The sequence below is a fragment of the Dunckerocampus dactyliophorus genome, chromosome 8, assembly GCF_027744805.1.
Source record: "Dunckerocampus dactyliophorus isolate RoL2022-P2 chromosome 8, RoL_Ddac_1.1, whole genome shotgun sequence".
NCBI lineage: Eukaryota > Metazoa > Chordata > Actinopteri > Syngnathiformes > Syngnathidae > Dunckerocampus > Dunckerocampus dactyliophorus.
The window spans coordinates 20,369,911-20,386,459 of NC_072826.1; the positions used below are offsets into that span (position 1 = coordinate 20,369,911).

The following is a 16,549-nucleotide window of genomic DNA, read 5'->3' on the forward strand; positions in this document are numbered from 1 at the left end:
CCCTAATTAATTGGAGGACAAATTCATTTGGGAGCTTGGGCGTGTGCTCGTGCATGAGACCAGCCAATCCTGCGCCAACCGACTGCACTTTAAGTAGGGTCGGGCATCGAGTTTCGAGCATCGGTGGGAACCAGTAAGAATCAGGTAAGTAAAACAAGAAAAGACATCTGTCTTGCACCAGCATTGAGACAGCAAAAAACTTACACAAGTGTTAATACGGTGTGTCAACTCAAATATCCAGCTAACCTTAGCTAGTGTACTGTTTTATAAACTAACATTTTACAAGTTGTTCTTTTTGGTTTGTTTGATATTCTGCACCCCAATTAGTCAGAGCTCAGTAACATGTTTAAGTGCCTGCAGCATCAGACACTGTCTAACACAAACCACAGGATATGCATCAATGTTCTTTCATGAGCTTTTCAAAAATAAACATTTTGTGAATGTTTACTTCAGTGGAAAGAAACGTAATAACATTTAGATTCAAGCTCAACTGTTTGACATTTATATACTGGTTGAAAATGAAGAAATTAATTCATTCAGAAGTTCATATATAGCCGTCCCTCCCTACATCGCCGTTCCAACATCGCTCCATCACTATGGCATTTTTTTTTCAAAAAGAATTAATTAATTAATGATTGCTGTTTTGTGGTTGACTATGGCCCATAATCAAAAAATATTGCCAGACAAGTCATTTGTAGTATTGTGCTCACTAGGTGTCAGTAATGAGACAAAACATTGATGAGACATGACATTACATTACCTTAACAGTGCATGGAGTCAGCCATGGTATGTCCGACATGATAGTGTGAAAAAAAGTTCTACTCCAATTCCGTGTGGAAGTGGTAGGTTTTTGGCTTCTTTCTTTGTTCTTCTTCCTCACTCCGTTTGAAACCCTTTCTTAATAGTAGAATAAATAAACTGGAGGCTAACTAGCTTAATTGCTTGGTTAAAGTGATTCCATATCCCATAGTGATGTAAACAAAGAGTAATAGGAGTGTAAAGGTGACTATAGGGGTGTTATTTCATGTCTACAGAGCTCTAATAATAGTAAAGTCATAAACAGGTTTTCTATGCTTTAACTATGACAATATTCCGTTTAATAATATTGAATCCTACTTTGCAGAAATTCACTTATCACTCTCTGGTCTGGAACCAATTGACTGCGATAAATGGGGGTTGACATTAACTTTAAAAAAATTCACAGAGAAGGTCACATTTCAAAGAAAAAAAACTCTGGTTAGCACCCTCATTTAAACCATGCAAAGAATCGAGAATCGTTAGAAACTTAGATCGAAACGAAGAATTGTAATCGGAATGGGAATCATTCTAATTCAAATGATGCCCAACTACAACTTTTACACAGCTCACCAGAGCTCTCGCACTACTCAAACAAACTAAACTTTAGGTGTCAAGTGTGCCCAAGTAAGGTACTGATTGTGTGGATGTTTGAAACAAAACCAACTAATACAATGTGTACATTTTTGGCAATCCCGTATTGGTTAAATAGTAGAGAAATTCAATGACAAGAAAGCAGCTATTTGAAGTTGAAGCCTCTTTAAGAATACTTTCAACCAGAAGTCAAACCAACAGTCGTGCAATTGCTGACTACTTTGGAAATACTCTACTGACCCCACTATAAGATGACCTTGAATATTTTTTCAAGGCTGGTTTTGGAATATTATATTTTTAAGAAAATGAACAAATTGAAATGAAAATTATAAAAGGAACTAATTCCTTAGCTGCTCGACATCACATCCTCATTATCTTAGAATTAGCATCAGTGCAGTGCTCCCCATACATTTTTATTGATTTGTCGACCACAACAAACAGATTCGGCACTCCCTGTTCACCCTCGCTCAAACACATTGTCTTTGTCACTCCGCTTCTTAACACACCTCATACGCACTCAGTCTGCCAGAGAATAAAAAGATGTGGCAAGAGGGATCTCCAATTTTGCGACTTTGTAATTCGACCCCTCTCTCTTTTCAAAAAAGCGACTACCGACAACTCTATTGTCAAGACTTTTGGAGTCGACAACGGAGAAGCAAAGGTATAGATGTGCGTGTTCCAAGTCAAAGAACACTGAAGTTTGTCTTCTATTCGGTGTATTTATTAAGCTGTGTTAGCATTGGACAACATTATGTGGGTTTCCCTTTTGGGTGTCACAGCGCACAACTGTGGTGCATTCAAGGACCGCCGAACAAAGTGCGAAATCATAATGCTTGACAAAAAACATCAGTGAAACAAAGACAAACCTGTAAAAACTTTCTAACCGTGGCTCTGACATGAAAGCATGGATCGCTCTTCTTAACAAACAGCAGGTGCATCTCAAAGCACTCATAAATAAAACCACAAAAAGAAGTGACCAGACGAAAAGTCATTTGTATTTTCCATGTTTTTTACTCGCTCTTTTGTCTCCCACAACGTTACTCCTCTCCGCTAAAGCGTCCATTACAATTACATGCAAATGTGTCAACAGGACATGTGGTCAATATTTCTCTCTAAAACTGTGAATATGGGTTAAGTATGTGTAGCTCATGCTAAATGCTAAATAGCTGTACAGCCTAAGCTCCCAAATTGGCGTTCGCATACCCCCAGGGGTACGCCAATTGTCATACGGGGTATGCGAATAAAAATGAAAAACAATTAGCGCCTAACACTCATAATTACGTGTGCGCCTGAACACTTTACAGCGCAGAGCGCAGTCACAACAGAAAGAAGGAAGGAGACAGAGCATGAAGTTCTTCATTGGGCTGTGCGAGTTAGATAAATACGTAAGTAAATTAGATGATTATGTTGTGCATTAAGAGTGTTTAATCTTGAAAATTAAATTTGTTTTTTTGTTCAATTTTCCAATTCCCGCAATGTGAAAACCGGTGGGGAAAAGAGTGTGGATTCCCCCGAAAATGAGGCTATATCGCTGGTTGTATGTACTGTATTTATGTACTTTGAATACTGCTTGACCATGTCTGTTAAACTTTCCCTTTCAATTTGGTATCAAATTAAGATGCAGACTTAAATCATAGCGCTTGCAAATGGACAAAAATGAAGCTCAAGTTCAACCCATTCAAATGGAAGGAACCTAACATCCGGCTGCAATAAGATATGTAGGATGAATACTTACCTAGTTATGCTGAGTGCTCACGTAAAACTTGTATCAAGATTTGACCATGTTAAATGAACCAGAATTACTTTCTATTAAAATTAATTAACCAATCAACCGTGTTCAATATTTCAAGTTAATGAAGATTAAAAAAGGTTTATGTTTTTTAAGTGTGCAGGAGTGGGGGGAACATGTCTTCAAGTCAAATGTCTGAAGCAGTACGCGACTGAAAAGTTTGGGAACCACTGCTGTACAGTAATCTCTTGCCACTTAGCACTTCAAATTTCGCAGCTCCACTCTATCATGGTTTTTCAAAAATATATATAAATATATTTAAATCATGCTGTTTTGTGGTTGAACACAGTCTATTATTAGTCAAAAACATGCATATTTAAGCTAATTTTATGTATTTTAGTCTAAATTAAGCATTTTCAAGTATAACAATTGATAAATTAACTAAAATATATATAAGGCATTCCAAAGACATTGTAATGATATGTACTATTCTACACTGGTCACTAGGTTTCAGTAATGTTACTGTAATATTCGATGAGACACACAAGCACCAGACTTGATCGCCAAAACAACAGGCTTTTATTGCAGATTTGAATTGTCTCACAACAATGAACCACGCCAAGCTGAAACTGTACTCTGAACCCCCAACGTCACTTCCTGTCCGCCTCCCACTCAGCGGCCCTAGCGCTGGAATACACAGCAGTGTAACAGTAACTTATTCATGTCTTAAATGGCTTATTTTCCCTTATTATGTCTACTATATTGGCTATTACAAGTGTAAAGGGGACTATAATGATGTTATTTCATGTCTAGATTTTAGTTTTTTTATGATGTTATTTCATGTCATATTTAGTTTAGTATATTTATTGAATTTATAAATAAGTAATCTTACTTTGCGGGAATTCACTTATCACAGTCATGTCTGGAACCAACTCAATGCGATAAACGAGGGATCGCTGTACGTTCAAGTTGAGTGTCTCCCATGATCATACAACACAACTCCAGAAAATGCTTAAGAAAAATAAATAGAAAACGATTAAATGTAAAAATGGTGGGAAAAAAGTTCATCCATCCTGAATGGAATTGCATGTTGTAGTCATGAGAACAATAAATGGAGAGAAGCAGGGAGAGTAAGTAGTCATCTGTTAGCTGTGAGCTCAAAATGCGCAAAAACAAAAAAATGTTGAATTGAAGTGGCTCTCAATACTTTTAAGGAATTTATAGTCAATGGCCTGACTTGTTACTCACTTTGACATACTGTCCTGCGAAGTCGGGGACCTCTGAAGTGAAGCAGCCAGAAGCGTCCACGGGGCAGATAGGAGCCTGGTCCCTTTGGATGATGTTGTATTCGGTGCACACCCTGTAATCGTCCTAGATGGGGAAAGCATTGATTATGATAATTAATTTCCTACACATTGTTAGTCGCTTTAAAAAAAAACAGCATGGACTGCAGCTAAAGACTGTTTTCATCAATGTAAGATTGTGTCTCTATAGTTACATTACCTTAATAGTAACAGCAATCTTTTTCATTATGAGCCCCCCCCCCCCCCCCCCCCCCCCACCACCACCACCACCACCACCACCACCAAGTAATCGCCACTAAATAGATTAAACTCTAAATAAATCATTACCCAAGCTCTTTGGCAGGCTGTATCACAACCCATAAAGACACGTTATGACTCCATATTGAATTCCGTGTTTGGCTGTGTCCTCTGAAACAAACACTGCTGCTATGTGACGACTCGGTGTGAAGGAACTGACTGCGGTCCAACCGTAAATGCGTTCTGTATTCAAACAGCCTGTCAGCAGCCAAGATGGATGGCTAACAGGGTTGTTTGGCATCTTGTCACGAGAACATGAGCATGGGAAAATGTAAATCTGTGTTGCTTTTCCGCAAAAGGGAAATTAATGTGTTTGCATTGTCATTTTTACAGAACTTCGTTGCTGGGAATGCCATCTCAAAATATTTAAACTGCAGCATATATAAAACATTTTAGAATAGGATTGTTAAGGCTTGGAGGTGGCTGTGGTGGCGATGACTTAAAAGACAACGTGTAGATTCACAGCTGCCTCTCGACTGGAGGCACCCCCCTCCTCCCCATTATTGAATATTGAATACGCTCCCAGAATGGGAGCGTATTCAATACAAGTACTGAACATTGCACAGCTATAAATTACCATACAGATCTAAATCCATACTTACAGCTCCAAAGTAAGGTGCCTGATGGACCACTCCCGTGCCCTCCTCCTCCTTCACGTAGTTATCCGTCACCACCTGGAATGCTCCTTTCTCCCCACACTAGACGGAAAAAGAGGAAACGGTGCGTCAACAACCAGAGATGGAAAGAAAGGTAAATATAAATGCCAATTTGCAGTGGGACAGGTAAGTTAAGGGGGGGGGGGTGTATATAAAAAGTGTGAGAGAGCCACAGAGTTTACAAACCTTAGCAAAGTAATTGAAAAGAGGCTTGTATTTCTTTCCGCTCAGTGTTTTGCCAGGAAATCTGGAAACGCAGGGAACACACTTTAAATCGCATGTCAGGGATTGCACAGAGCATAATAAAACTTTTTAGCAAACAATTTAGGAGAAGAAGAAGTTGGAGGAAGCCAAACTTTAAAAACAAAATCCACCAGTAGACTTTATATATGCATATCTCCTAAGATTTTTATGTATTATTATTGTAATACAGTGGAGCCTCGGTTAGCAAATGTCGCAGTTAGTGTTTTTCGGTTAACGCCAAAATTTTGCCTCCGTTTTCTTACATTTTCCAGTTTGTGTCCAATATAATGCACATCTCGTCGTGTTATTAGCACACTGCATGAGTCCACCTGTGTTCTTAATGTTGTTTTTTTTTAATCACAAAAAGTATTTGTGAGCATCCTATTAGCTTGCTAATACATGGAAACAGAAACCGTAAGTCAGCTCCTTCGCCCTTCTATGATGTCATCAGCATGACTCTGTAGTTCTTTGCTAAGTAACACGGTCACGCCACAAGTCTCAAAAATGTTAATGCAAAACATGTTTTATAGTTTTACACTTATAGTTTTACATGACATGGAAAAAGCAATTCTAAATGCATATAAATGGCGAATGAAAGAAAGAACAGTTAAGGTTGAAGACGTCATTTTTGACAAAATGATGTGGAAGCGAGATAAACACGGACACCAACTCTGTGTTTTGTCATGAGTTATTTCTTGAATTCAATAGTGTTTATCAAAATGCTGAATTCAAACAAATAACTCATGGCAAAACACGAAGGTAGTGTCCGTGTTGATCTTGTTGCCACATTGTGTCTTTGGCAACAATCAAGTCTTCAAAAGATAAAAGTAACCTTAAATGTTAATTTATCCCTTTCATTCATCATTTATATGTATTTATGTTAGGGATGCTCCGATCGATTGACCACCAATTATTATCGTCCGATTTCCGTAAAAAAAGATCCGCATATGAGGATGAATGCTTTTCAATGCCGATCACAAAGCCAATCACCTGTGGCTAGCACTATTGCAGGCCGCAGCTATCTTTTTGAGCAGTGTCTAACATCTTGGGCAGTGTCTTCCTCCCACTTTCCTTCAAAACAAAAACAATCATTTCTGCCATGTGGAACCTAACTGCTAACACATGCCACAACAACTATCTTGCGGGGGTAGTACGTTAAAAAGCTTTAATACGGTATTTGAAGAACAACTCCTGACGGAGTATGGTGCGTTTTGGCGGCTCGCGATGTGATCATCAGTCAAACGGCAGCTAAAGCAGTCATGTGGCTAACACTCGCCCGTATGTGTGTGACAGTGAGACGGCTAAACTAATAACATGAAAAATACTTAATTCATCGGCCGAGATGACCAGCCTTTCTCAGCGGTCTCCAAGGGCGTTTCATCCTCTGGAAGTGGCACGAGTGATATATGTTGTCTTCAAGAAGTAAGTAAAATATGTTTTGTATAAATTAAGGTGATTTTATGGTTCTTTGTTTCATTCATATCATATAGCCAATAGCAGGGGTATGGCCAGGAACTCTGGATCCCATGAAAAAATTCCAGTCCCCCACCCCCTACCAATTTTATTAGTAATTACTTATTTTTTGGTCCCCCTGGCCGTCATGGGACCTTGGAATTGTCCTGATTTTTCCCCATTTATAAGGGCACCCCTGGCCAATAGCAAGCGTGTAAATAAATTGCAAAATCGGAGCACCCCTACTTTATATGCATTTTGAATTGTTTTCTTAATGTTAAACTATAAAAATGTGCTTTGTGTGAACATATTTGGCTTTCTGGAACAGACTAATTGGATTTACATTATTTCTTATGGGAAAGATTGACTCGGTTACAGTACGTTTCGGTTAGAGTTGGACTGTCTGGAAGGAATTAATGACGCTAACCAAGGTTCCAATTGTATCAAGTTACTTCCTGGTTTCACCAAGTTTTCACTCACTTTAGTTACACATAATTATGTACAAATACTATGTGGGTCATATTAGCATTTATGCTCAGTCGCAGCTTCTGTGGCTCATTAAACTGTAACCAAAATGCTTCAATCCGTCAAAAAGGATTAGCAATTTTAATACAATACCATATAAATGCACTCTGGTGTTATTTCTAGTCTGGCCAGCAGCTTAGCGAGTGAGACTCGTGTGTTTAATTATCTCCATCTAAAAAGGGAGGGATGATGACTGTCTCATGCATGTTAGAAAAAAGAAGAGGCTCTTTAGCACTCACTTGTCCACGAGCGTGTACTCGCTCTCCGACTTAAATAAAGCGGCCAGCCGAGACTCCATCATGATGTACGTCTTGCCCGTGGTGTTATCTGAGGGAATGAAAACACAGAAGGCAAAGCTTTAGCTGTGTAGAGTTCAACCAATGCAAAACATAAAAAACAAATATATTTAAAAAAATCAATCGCCATGGCGGCATTGTGGCGGCCTGCCACAAATAAATTTAGACCACCACAACTAGATTTGGCACTGCCTGCTCGCCCTTGCACATAAAGACATTATAATGGGGCTGAATGTAGCTTGTCATTCTGTGCGGAAAAGAGTGCGTATATCTATGCACTCTTTCACCCGTGCGCGAAGCTCAATCAGGTTTATCCAGACACGGGCATTAGCAACGCCAAATGGTGACACTACCAAATAAAGCTCATACTCGCATAAAAAATGCAGATCAAGTATGAAATAAATAGCACCACTGGGGTTGTTAACAGTATCTTGAAGAACAGAATAGTCCCATAGTTCGAAACTAATGTACACGTCTCGTATTGATGGGAAAAGTGACCTACTTTGCCTCTTATTACCATGAGAATACTAAATACTGTATCGAATGAATTTAATGAATGAAAGGGTTCTTTATATGACATTTTATGGCAAATGTCTTCCTAGCCCTTTCCTGCTCTTGTCACCAATAAGAGAATAAAACACCAGAATTTATTATTTATTTAAGTCCATCTATGAATCCCTGTTAGCGTAGAGGTTTACGCACCTGTCTTTTGAAGCAGAGAATGGGTCATCTGTTTTATTCCGTTAATTTCGTTATTTTGCTCTAAAAAAAATAAACAATTGAACAATTTGCTTCCCATGTATTCATATTATTTCAAAACATGATGTGAAAGTGTGTTTTTCTTCATCTCAGCAACAGTTATCAAGATTGCACTGACATTATTGACTTTCCAATTATGTTTCCATTAGATATGCCGCTACTCAGCCCTCCAAAATAACCTTTATACGGTGCTTGATGTAACGTCCATCTCTATTTCACAATCTGAAAATGTGATTTATAATGAAAAGTTTATGGTTATAATGGTTTTACAGATCTGAACTTTTTTCTTTCGTATGTAATAGGGAAATAACGGTACAGTCGTCTCTTGACACTTGGGTTTGCACATCGCTTCCTTGCTCTATCGCGGGTATTCAAAAGTGAATTAATGATCGCTGTTTTGTGGTTGACTATGGCCTATTAGTCCAAAAATATTGAAAAACAAGTCATACAGGGTTTCTGCTACAAAACAATTTAAAGTAATATATTGTATGAAGGTATACAGTATATGCTATAAAGATGCATATGTCGCTTATTATTTATGCACATATTGCCCACAGTTAGTTTGAAAACGATTAAAAATATCATAAAAATGTTTCACTCCGCTTTATTTTGATAAGCATGCATCGGAATTGTCTGCTGGCACTTGACCAGTGACCACATACGCGCCACGTCTTTTGTTAACTTTCACTTTGTTTCTTATTATCGGGAGAATGAACAACAACACGTAAAATGTGTAGTCAATTGACCATAGCTTGTCACATGCCAAGCCTATCTATGCCAGCGTGTGCGATCGCTCACGTTTCAATAACATTCCGCTTTCTGGCATTTTTGTTTACATGCCTGGCTGGTGGCATCTAGCTAGCTCGGAGCTAAAAGTGGCTATTACGTTCATGGGATACATCAATCATCAATTATCATCACAATTTACTTTTTGAAAGTGTCACTTAACAATCTTGCTCACTTGTTATCATTATAATACTTAAGGCTTGTCTTCAAAACACTAGCTGTGTGTCGAAGTTGTGCAACAGAAACACTTAAGTGTGAAAATTCATAGTAAAGTAATGCATAAAAAGTTAAAATATTTTTTTAAAAATCATGGAGACATTCAGACATTTGGTTAGAGACCTCATTTAAACCGTGCAAACTTTTATGACCGTACCTCTGAAAAGAATCGGAATCAAAATGAGGAATCGGAATCGCTCAAATTCAAACGATGCCCAACCCTTGTAATGTTACATGAAACCTTACCATATTGGAAAAAAAAAGCTCTCCTCCTATTCTGTGTGGAAGTGGGAAGTTTTTGTTTGGTTAGCCTGCACATATGTGTTGTGCAATGTAGTGTAAACAAATAATAGGAGTGTAAACGTGGCTATCGGGGTGTTATTTCATGTCTACAGGGATTTAATAATGGTAAAAAGCATACAGTATTTAGTAGGAGTGCAACGATACACAAGATTCGGTTGTGTTACGGTTCGATACTTTTTCAATAAAATAAATAAATTACCTTGCCTTTTTTAATTTGAATTGTATTGAAATTGCCAACATTTTTCTAACCTTAAAAGTACAACTCTGCTGCACACACTTAGCACCATATAAGACAAAAAAAAGCACCATGTAATAATAATAATAATATAAATATAAATGTATCTGATGGAGGTCCATGGGGTGCATTCTTAGCAGCAGAGTAAATGTTACAAATAAATAAACCCTTACAAAATCAAAGCTCTACCATACCCATTACCTGGGGTACAGTCTCAGCAGCATATTAAACAAAAACAGGTCCTTAACAAATTAAATCGCTCTCTGATGGGGCTACAGCAATAAAAGTAGCTATCGCCCGGTCGATCTCTTTTGCCCTTTTTGAATCATGTGCTAATGGCTGTCTAAATCACCCAGTAAAGTTTGTAGCATGTGTGCTCCTTGTTTTTATAAATATTACATAAATACATAAATATTTAGGAAATGTTACCTATTGCCTAATTCAGCATTTTCACGCAAAAAATGGCTAAATACAAATACAAATATAAGGGCATTCAGAAGACACATTCAAAGATGTTGTGCTAATATGTAGTCTTCTACACTGGTTACTAGGTGTCAGTAATACTACTGTAATGTTTGATGAGACACACAAGCACCAAACTTGATCGCGAGAACAGGCTTTTATGGCAGGTTTAAATGATCTCACAACAGGCACTGTTGCGGCCATAAGCCACACCAAGCTGAAACTCAAAACAAAACCTCCAACAACACTTCCTGTCCGCCTTTCACTCAGCTCACTAGGGAACACATTTATAGCAACACACCTGAGCACAAGTCTTATTTATGTCTTAAATGGCTTATTTACTCTTATTATGTCTACTATATTGTGTCTATATTACTATAAGTGTGAAGGTGACTATAGAGGTGTTATTTCATGTCTAGGGGGCTCTGATAATGTTAAAACCGTATTTAGAAGGTTGTAAACAGGGTTGTTATGCTATAACTACAAAAATATTCACTTTATAAATAAGAAATCCTACTTGGCGGAAAGTCACTTATCACAGTCGGATCTAGAACCAATTTACCGTGATAAACGAGGGATTACTGTATATATCGGAGAGTATAGGTGACAACAGGCGCCTTGTGCGATGATGTGCGAGACGACCTGGACCCAATAGATCTTCTCAGCTACGTGCCCGCCGGTCGCCCTCGCCTGCTGGCCCCGATGTCAAGATGCAGTGCATTTGTTTTGGAATACTTCACCTCCGTAAACTAACAAATGTGAGTGCAGCAAATGCCGTGCTGCCATTGTTCAGTAGAGATAAGAACGGTTCTGCAACTATTCACGTTGCACTTCAGGTAAGAAACTTTACAAAGAATAAAATAAGCACCCTGTTCAAACTCTTACTGTTGTACTTGTACCTTCCTAAAAAGAAAACTAAACCACGGGTGTCCAGGGGTTATTTCAGCCCGCAACTTGTCCTTTAACATCTTTAATGTACATATCAAAGTACATTCTTTCTGTATGCTATATCAATGTTTTCCTTTTTTGAGATTTTTTTTTTTAATTGGATAATGATCTGCCGGTAAATTTCACATTCATTTCATGCTTTAGAAATCATTTAATAATAACAATAACAGAAATTTGGTATAAAAAAGTGTTATTTTTACGCACAAAAAGAAAGAGACCAAAAGTGGATCAAAAACATAGCCCAAGTACCAAGGTATGGACCATACCGTGTGGGTTACCTCTACAGTTACACCCCTAGTAAATAGATTCTGGGGTTTGTGAGTGCCCAATGTTTTGCGCTGGAATCCTTGCACACTTTTTTATAAACGAGGGCCCTGGTCTGCCAGAGAATAAAAAGATGTAGCAGGAGGGATCAGTGTTGCCAACTGGGCGAGCATTCGGACTCTTCTAGCGGAAAATATTGACTTTTTCTGGTTTTATACATGGGATGTCCAATATTGGCTTTTTTGCCGATAACCCATGCTGATAATGTCCAACTCTTAATTACCGATACCGATATACAGTATGTAACATCACATATATCCTGTTGTTGAAGGACTGGACTGGACAGGACTGCACTGCACTTATTACCTTATTATGTCTGATTATTATTATTATTATTATTAATTATGTATATTGCACTACCAATTTGACGTGATCTCTACCATATTTATTTATTCTTATTCTATTTTCTTATCTGTCATGTCTTATTTGTTTTATTTTAAGTCAAGAGGCTAGCAAGGAAGTGGAGCTTCAAGCCTTTGGTACCTTCTATTATCATGGGAAACGTGAATTCAATACCGCGCAAGATCGACAAGCTGGCAAGAACGTCAAGACCTTCAGGCAGTGCAGCTTATTTGCGCTTCACCAAATGGCTAACAGGTAGCGTCTTGGAGCTAACGTGAGGAACTAGGCGACTTCAGTATAGTCAGAGCGGTCAGGAACAAAAGAGCTTGTGGAAAGCGCAGAGGTGGCGGGCTTGCACTGTATGCAAACGAACTGTGGTGCCTGGCCGTGTGAACATTAAAATGTCCATCTACACAGCATTTTTTTTAAGATCGGGTTTCATTATCGGGAAAAAAACTGATACAGATGTCTACCAATATGACATTTTTACGCTAGTATCAGGCAGATATTATTGGACATCCCCAGGACACTTTTGGAGTCTAACATAACAGCACGTTTCGCTCTTCTCAATTAGCAGCACGCAGCAGAAAAAACACGAAGAAAGAAGCGACAGATATGGCGACAGGTATGGCTGGTAAGAACGTCAAAATGTTACATCATATGTGGACTATACAGTTAATAAACTTTTTATGACTGTGTAACAAATACATTTAATTTAACTTATTTCCTATGGGAAAGACCTGTTTGGAAATTTGCATGGGAACTCCTGTCACTAAAGCAAATGTGTGACACTTTGAAGGTTCGACGGTAGAAAAAGCATAAAAACAAAGGCGAGAGAAAAGGATACGCACCAAAGAATGATTATCCCGCATCTAGCATGACATATAATGCTTAGCGGCCATTCCAAATCAATTTCTCATCGTTAGTGTCTTCTGAGCTGTCTGCGTTCACAGCAACATGAATAATGATTTTTCTTATGCTCTGCTTAATTTTTGAAGGCTGTAACAAATAGCCCTGGCAGAGTGATTTATGTTTATCGATCCTAGCTTCATGTATGATAAACAGCGACGGGACAAAAACATGTTCTGCGCCATGTAACTGGTAACTGGGAGCCGCAACGCCTTTAATGGGGATGTCGAAGCCTGCCCAAGTAGCAATGACGGCCCCGGCCATTAAAGTCAAGGTCAGGTAAGGACTCCATGGCGGCCATGAGGCTGCTCAAGCAGCGAAGTTGCCATCAGGGGTAACCAGAACAATCCCAAAACACAATGGTCGAGCGGGGAATAAAAAGGAGAGCATTATACAATCATAATGGTCAAAAAAAATAAAAGAGATTGGAGCAGCATGGATAAAAGATGTTTCCTCATCTGGTTGGTGTGACAAATGGCTGCGAAGCTGCGACCTGCAGGAGCTGACAGCCCCCGAGAAATAAAAACAGACACAGCGAAAATCAGAGCAACGCCGGGTCAAAAACAGGTGGATGGTGGAAGTCAAATGGGCAGAACATTTTGGATGGAGATGAAACGAGAGAGGATGAGAGATGGAGGGGGGAGAAAGAGGCTGAACTGATGCAAAGCAAAAAAAAAAAAATCATTGGTATTCCGAGGCGCTCTCCCATGCAGCACAGCACAGACGGTGCAAGTCATGAGCTCAGATAGTGTTTCAACAGTGCCCCCTGCAGTATGAGAGGGGAAAAATCACGTTCACACTGAACCGTCTGGAGGTTGTTTTTAAAAAAAAATTGAAAGCGTCCCATGGGCCGATAAAAAATCTTAACGGGCCTAATATGGACCACAGGCCATAGTTTGCCCATGCCTGCACTAGCCTCTTTTACACAGAGATCCTGTAAAATCAGTGCATCAGAGCCGTAACAGAAGATCCGGCATATATGCGCCTGTGTCTTTCAAAAAATGTGTTCTCACAAAATTGGTACATCACAGTCGTAACCCCTGCATATATTTGCCTGTGCTTTTTACACAGATCCTACCAAAGCCTGTAGTCTCCTGCATATAAACTACTTTTTAGACAGCAACAATTGCTTTCAACACAACAGGGTCGAAAAAGGGAGTGTTTAATGCCATGCTGCAATACACTTGCAAATACACCTTCACACAGGCACTGTCTAGTCATCATTACAGGTCAGATACTAACTCAGAAGCCAAAAAACTGCCCCCATGCTATGTACATTGTATGCTTTTCAAACAGAATAGAGACATAATAAAATTTGAAAAGGCAGTAGCTCCCTTCTCAGTGCCTCTAAAAGTTATTATGTTTTTCCCCATGTATCTGTTCTGTGTGAACAGCACTGACACAGAATAGGCGAAAGACAAACTTAACCCGGAAAATTTTCCAGCTTCTGCAGTAGGATGAGGGCTGTAACAGAGGCTGGAGAGCACCTGTAAGAAAGGGAATAGCGGAAAGCTGGGACAGAGTTATGATTTTGGGTTTGAGGGTTATAAATAGTACACCACGATTCTGCAAAACATGAATCATGATTTTCTTGCTTAAAATGGAGATTTTAATTTTAAAAGGAATGTAAAGATTTAATTTAAAGTAAATGTATTAAATTTAAAGATATCAGACTGGGTTTGTGTTGTTAATATTAAGGCTCCTCATAGTCTTGTTCTACTTTAAAGAACTTTCCAACGGCTTTTCTGCTGTTCTCATGGAAGGACAGTTGACAGGGGACTTAATAGATATGAATAGAAAGAGCAAAAATAATCCATCAAGTCATTAACATGGCACGCTCATTCACTCGACAATACATTCATGCACGTAATAAATGCAAGTAAAAAAAAAGTCAACTAATTAATGCAATCGATCCTCCCGCAAACTGATTAATGGTAGCCCACAAAACTCGCTGGTGGCATCTGCTGTCAGCAGGTAGAACCAGGGCAGTAGAGCCAATTGGCCTTGGATGCGCCGGGGGACACGGAAAGCGAGGAGGATTTGATTTGATTTGAAGGAGAAGTGTTTACCGTCACACCAACATCATTGCAGCATTTAGAAATTAGATCGTATGTGTGAACAGAGGTTGTAATTTTTTTTGTGCAGCCCTATGAATATTCTGTGTGAAAGGCACGGGTAAATACAGTAAATGCAGCATCTACAGTTAATGCTCTGATGCACCCATTTTAGCGGGATCTCTGTGTGAAAGGCGCTTCTGTCTGCCACTGTCAGCATCCATTAGCATAAACATGTATGAAGGCTAGAAAACATACAAAAACCATGAAGATACTTTTGTTGTGGCAGAGCCCTTCTGAGATTCTCCTTTGTTAATTTGGTCTAAATAAAAAAAAAAAGAAAGCACTCAGCTGAAGTGCACAACAACAATCAAGCCATGACACAAACAGGATTTCCAGGCACTATCTAGTGGCCTCAGGGCTCTGCACTTAACAACATTGCTTGATAAAAATGGCTGATGCTTAGAACAAACATGTTTCCAGGCCGGATGTAAGTGATGTCATAAGTCCTCATTCAGTTGCTCTAAAGAAAGTACACTGGTGCATTCTAGAACCAGACTATACTGCATGGAAAACTCTTCTAGGCAGACGCTTGTGTCAAATTTCTTACCTGTGACCTTGACATAAGTTAACTCAGGGTTGACACACAGGGCCAAGTTGCTGGGCAGCGTCCATGGAGTGGTGGTCCAAGCGATAAGACACACATCCTCGTTCTCAAGCAGCGGAAAGTTGACAATCACTGAAGGGTCTTGAACGTCCTGCGAATGTTGGAAAATGTGAATTTCTGTCATTCTTTCGATGTCTAAACATGGCTCTAACGGGTTTTGTGGACCTTGTAGTTCTGGTGAGACTCAAAGTTGGACAGCGGGGTGTTGCAGGCGGTGGAAAAAGGCATGACCTTGACGCCGCGATACACCAGACCCTTGTCATACAACTGCTTGAACACCCACCTGAAAGATTTCAAAAGACACAACAAACGCAAAATTGTGTATGATTGTTGAGATGCTTTGAAAAGCACAGTACAGTAATCCCTCGTTTATCACGGCTAAGTGGTTCCAGACCTGACCGTGAGAAGTTAATTTCCGTTAGGTAGGGTTCCTTCTTTATAAATGGAATATTTTTGTAGTTAAAGCATAGAAAACCTGTTTACGACCTTCAAAATACGTTTTTAGAGCCATCTAGACATGAAATAACACCTCTTTAGTCCTCTGTACACTCCTATTACCCAATACAGTCGACATAAGACAAAATAAGCCATTTAAGACATGAGTCTCGTACTTGTGTGTGTGTGTTGCTGTAAATGTGTTCCGGTGCAAGGAG

At 39.2% G+C, this 16,549-nt stretch overlaps 1 protein-coding gene across 1 annotated transcript in view; it reads right to left on the minus strand.

Moving 5' to 3' along the window:
* Window positions 1-16,549, minus strand: part of iars1 (isoleucyl-tRNA synthetase 1) — an 82,391-nt gene that overhangs the window by 61,783 nt on the left and 4,059 nt on the right. The window contains exons 6-11 of the mRNA XM_054784635.1: window positions 16,062-16,179; window positions 15,840-15,987; window positions 7,835-7,922; window positions 5,562-5,622; window positions 5,322-5,417; window positions 4,367-4,489 (exon numbers count right to left, since the gene is read on the minus strand). Coding sequence (XP_054640610.1) covers window positions 4,367-4,489; window positions 5,322-5,417; window positions 5,562-5,622; window positions 7,835-7,922; window positions 15,840-15,987; window positions 16,062-16,179 — 634 coding nt within the window. The remainder of the gene's footprint in view (window positions 1-4,366; window positions 4,490-5,321; window positions 5,418-5,561; window positions 5,623-7,834; window positions 7,923-15,839; window positions 15,988-16,061; window positions 16,180-16,549) is intronic.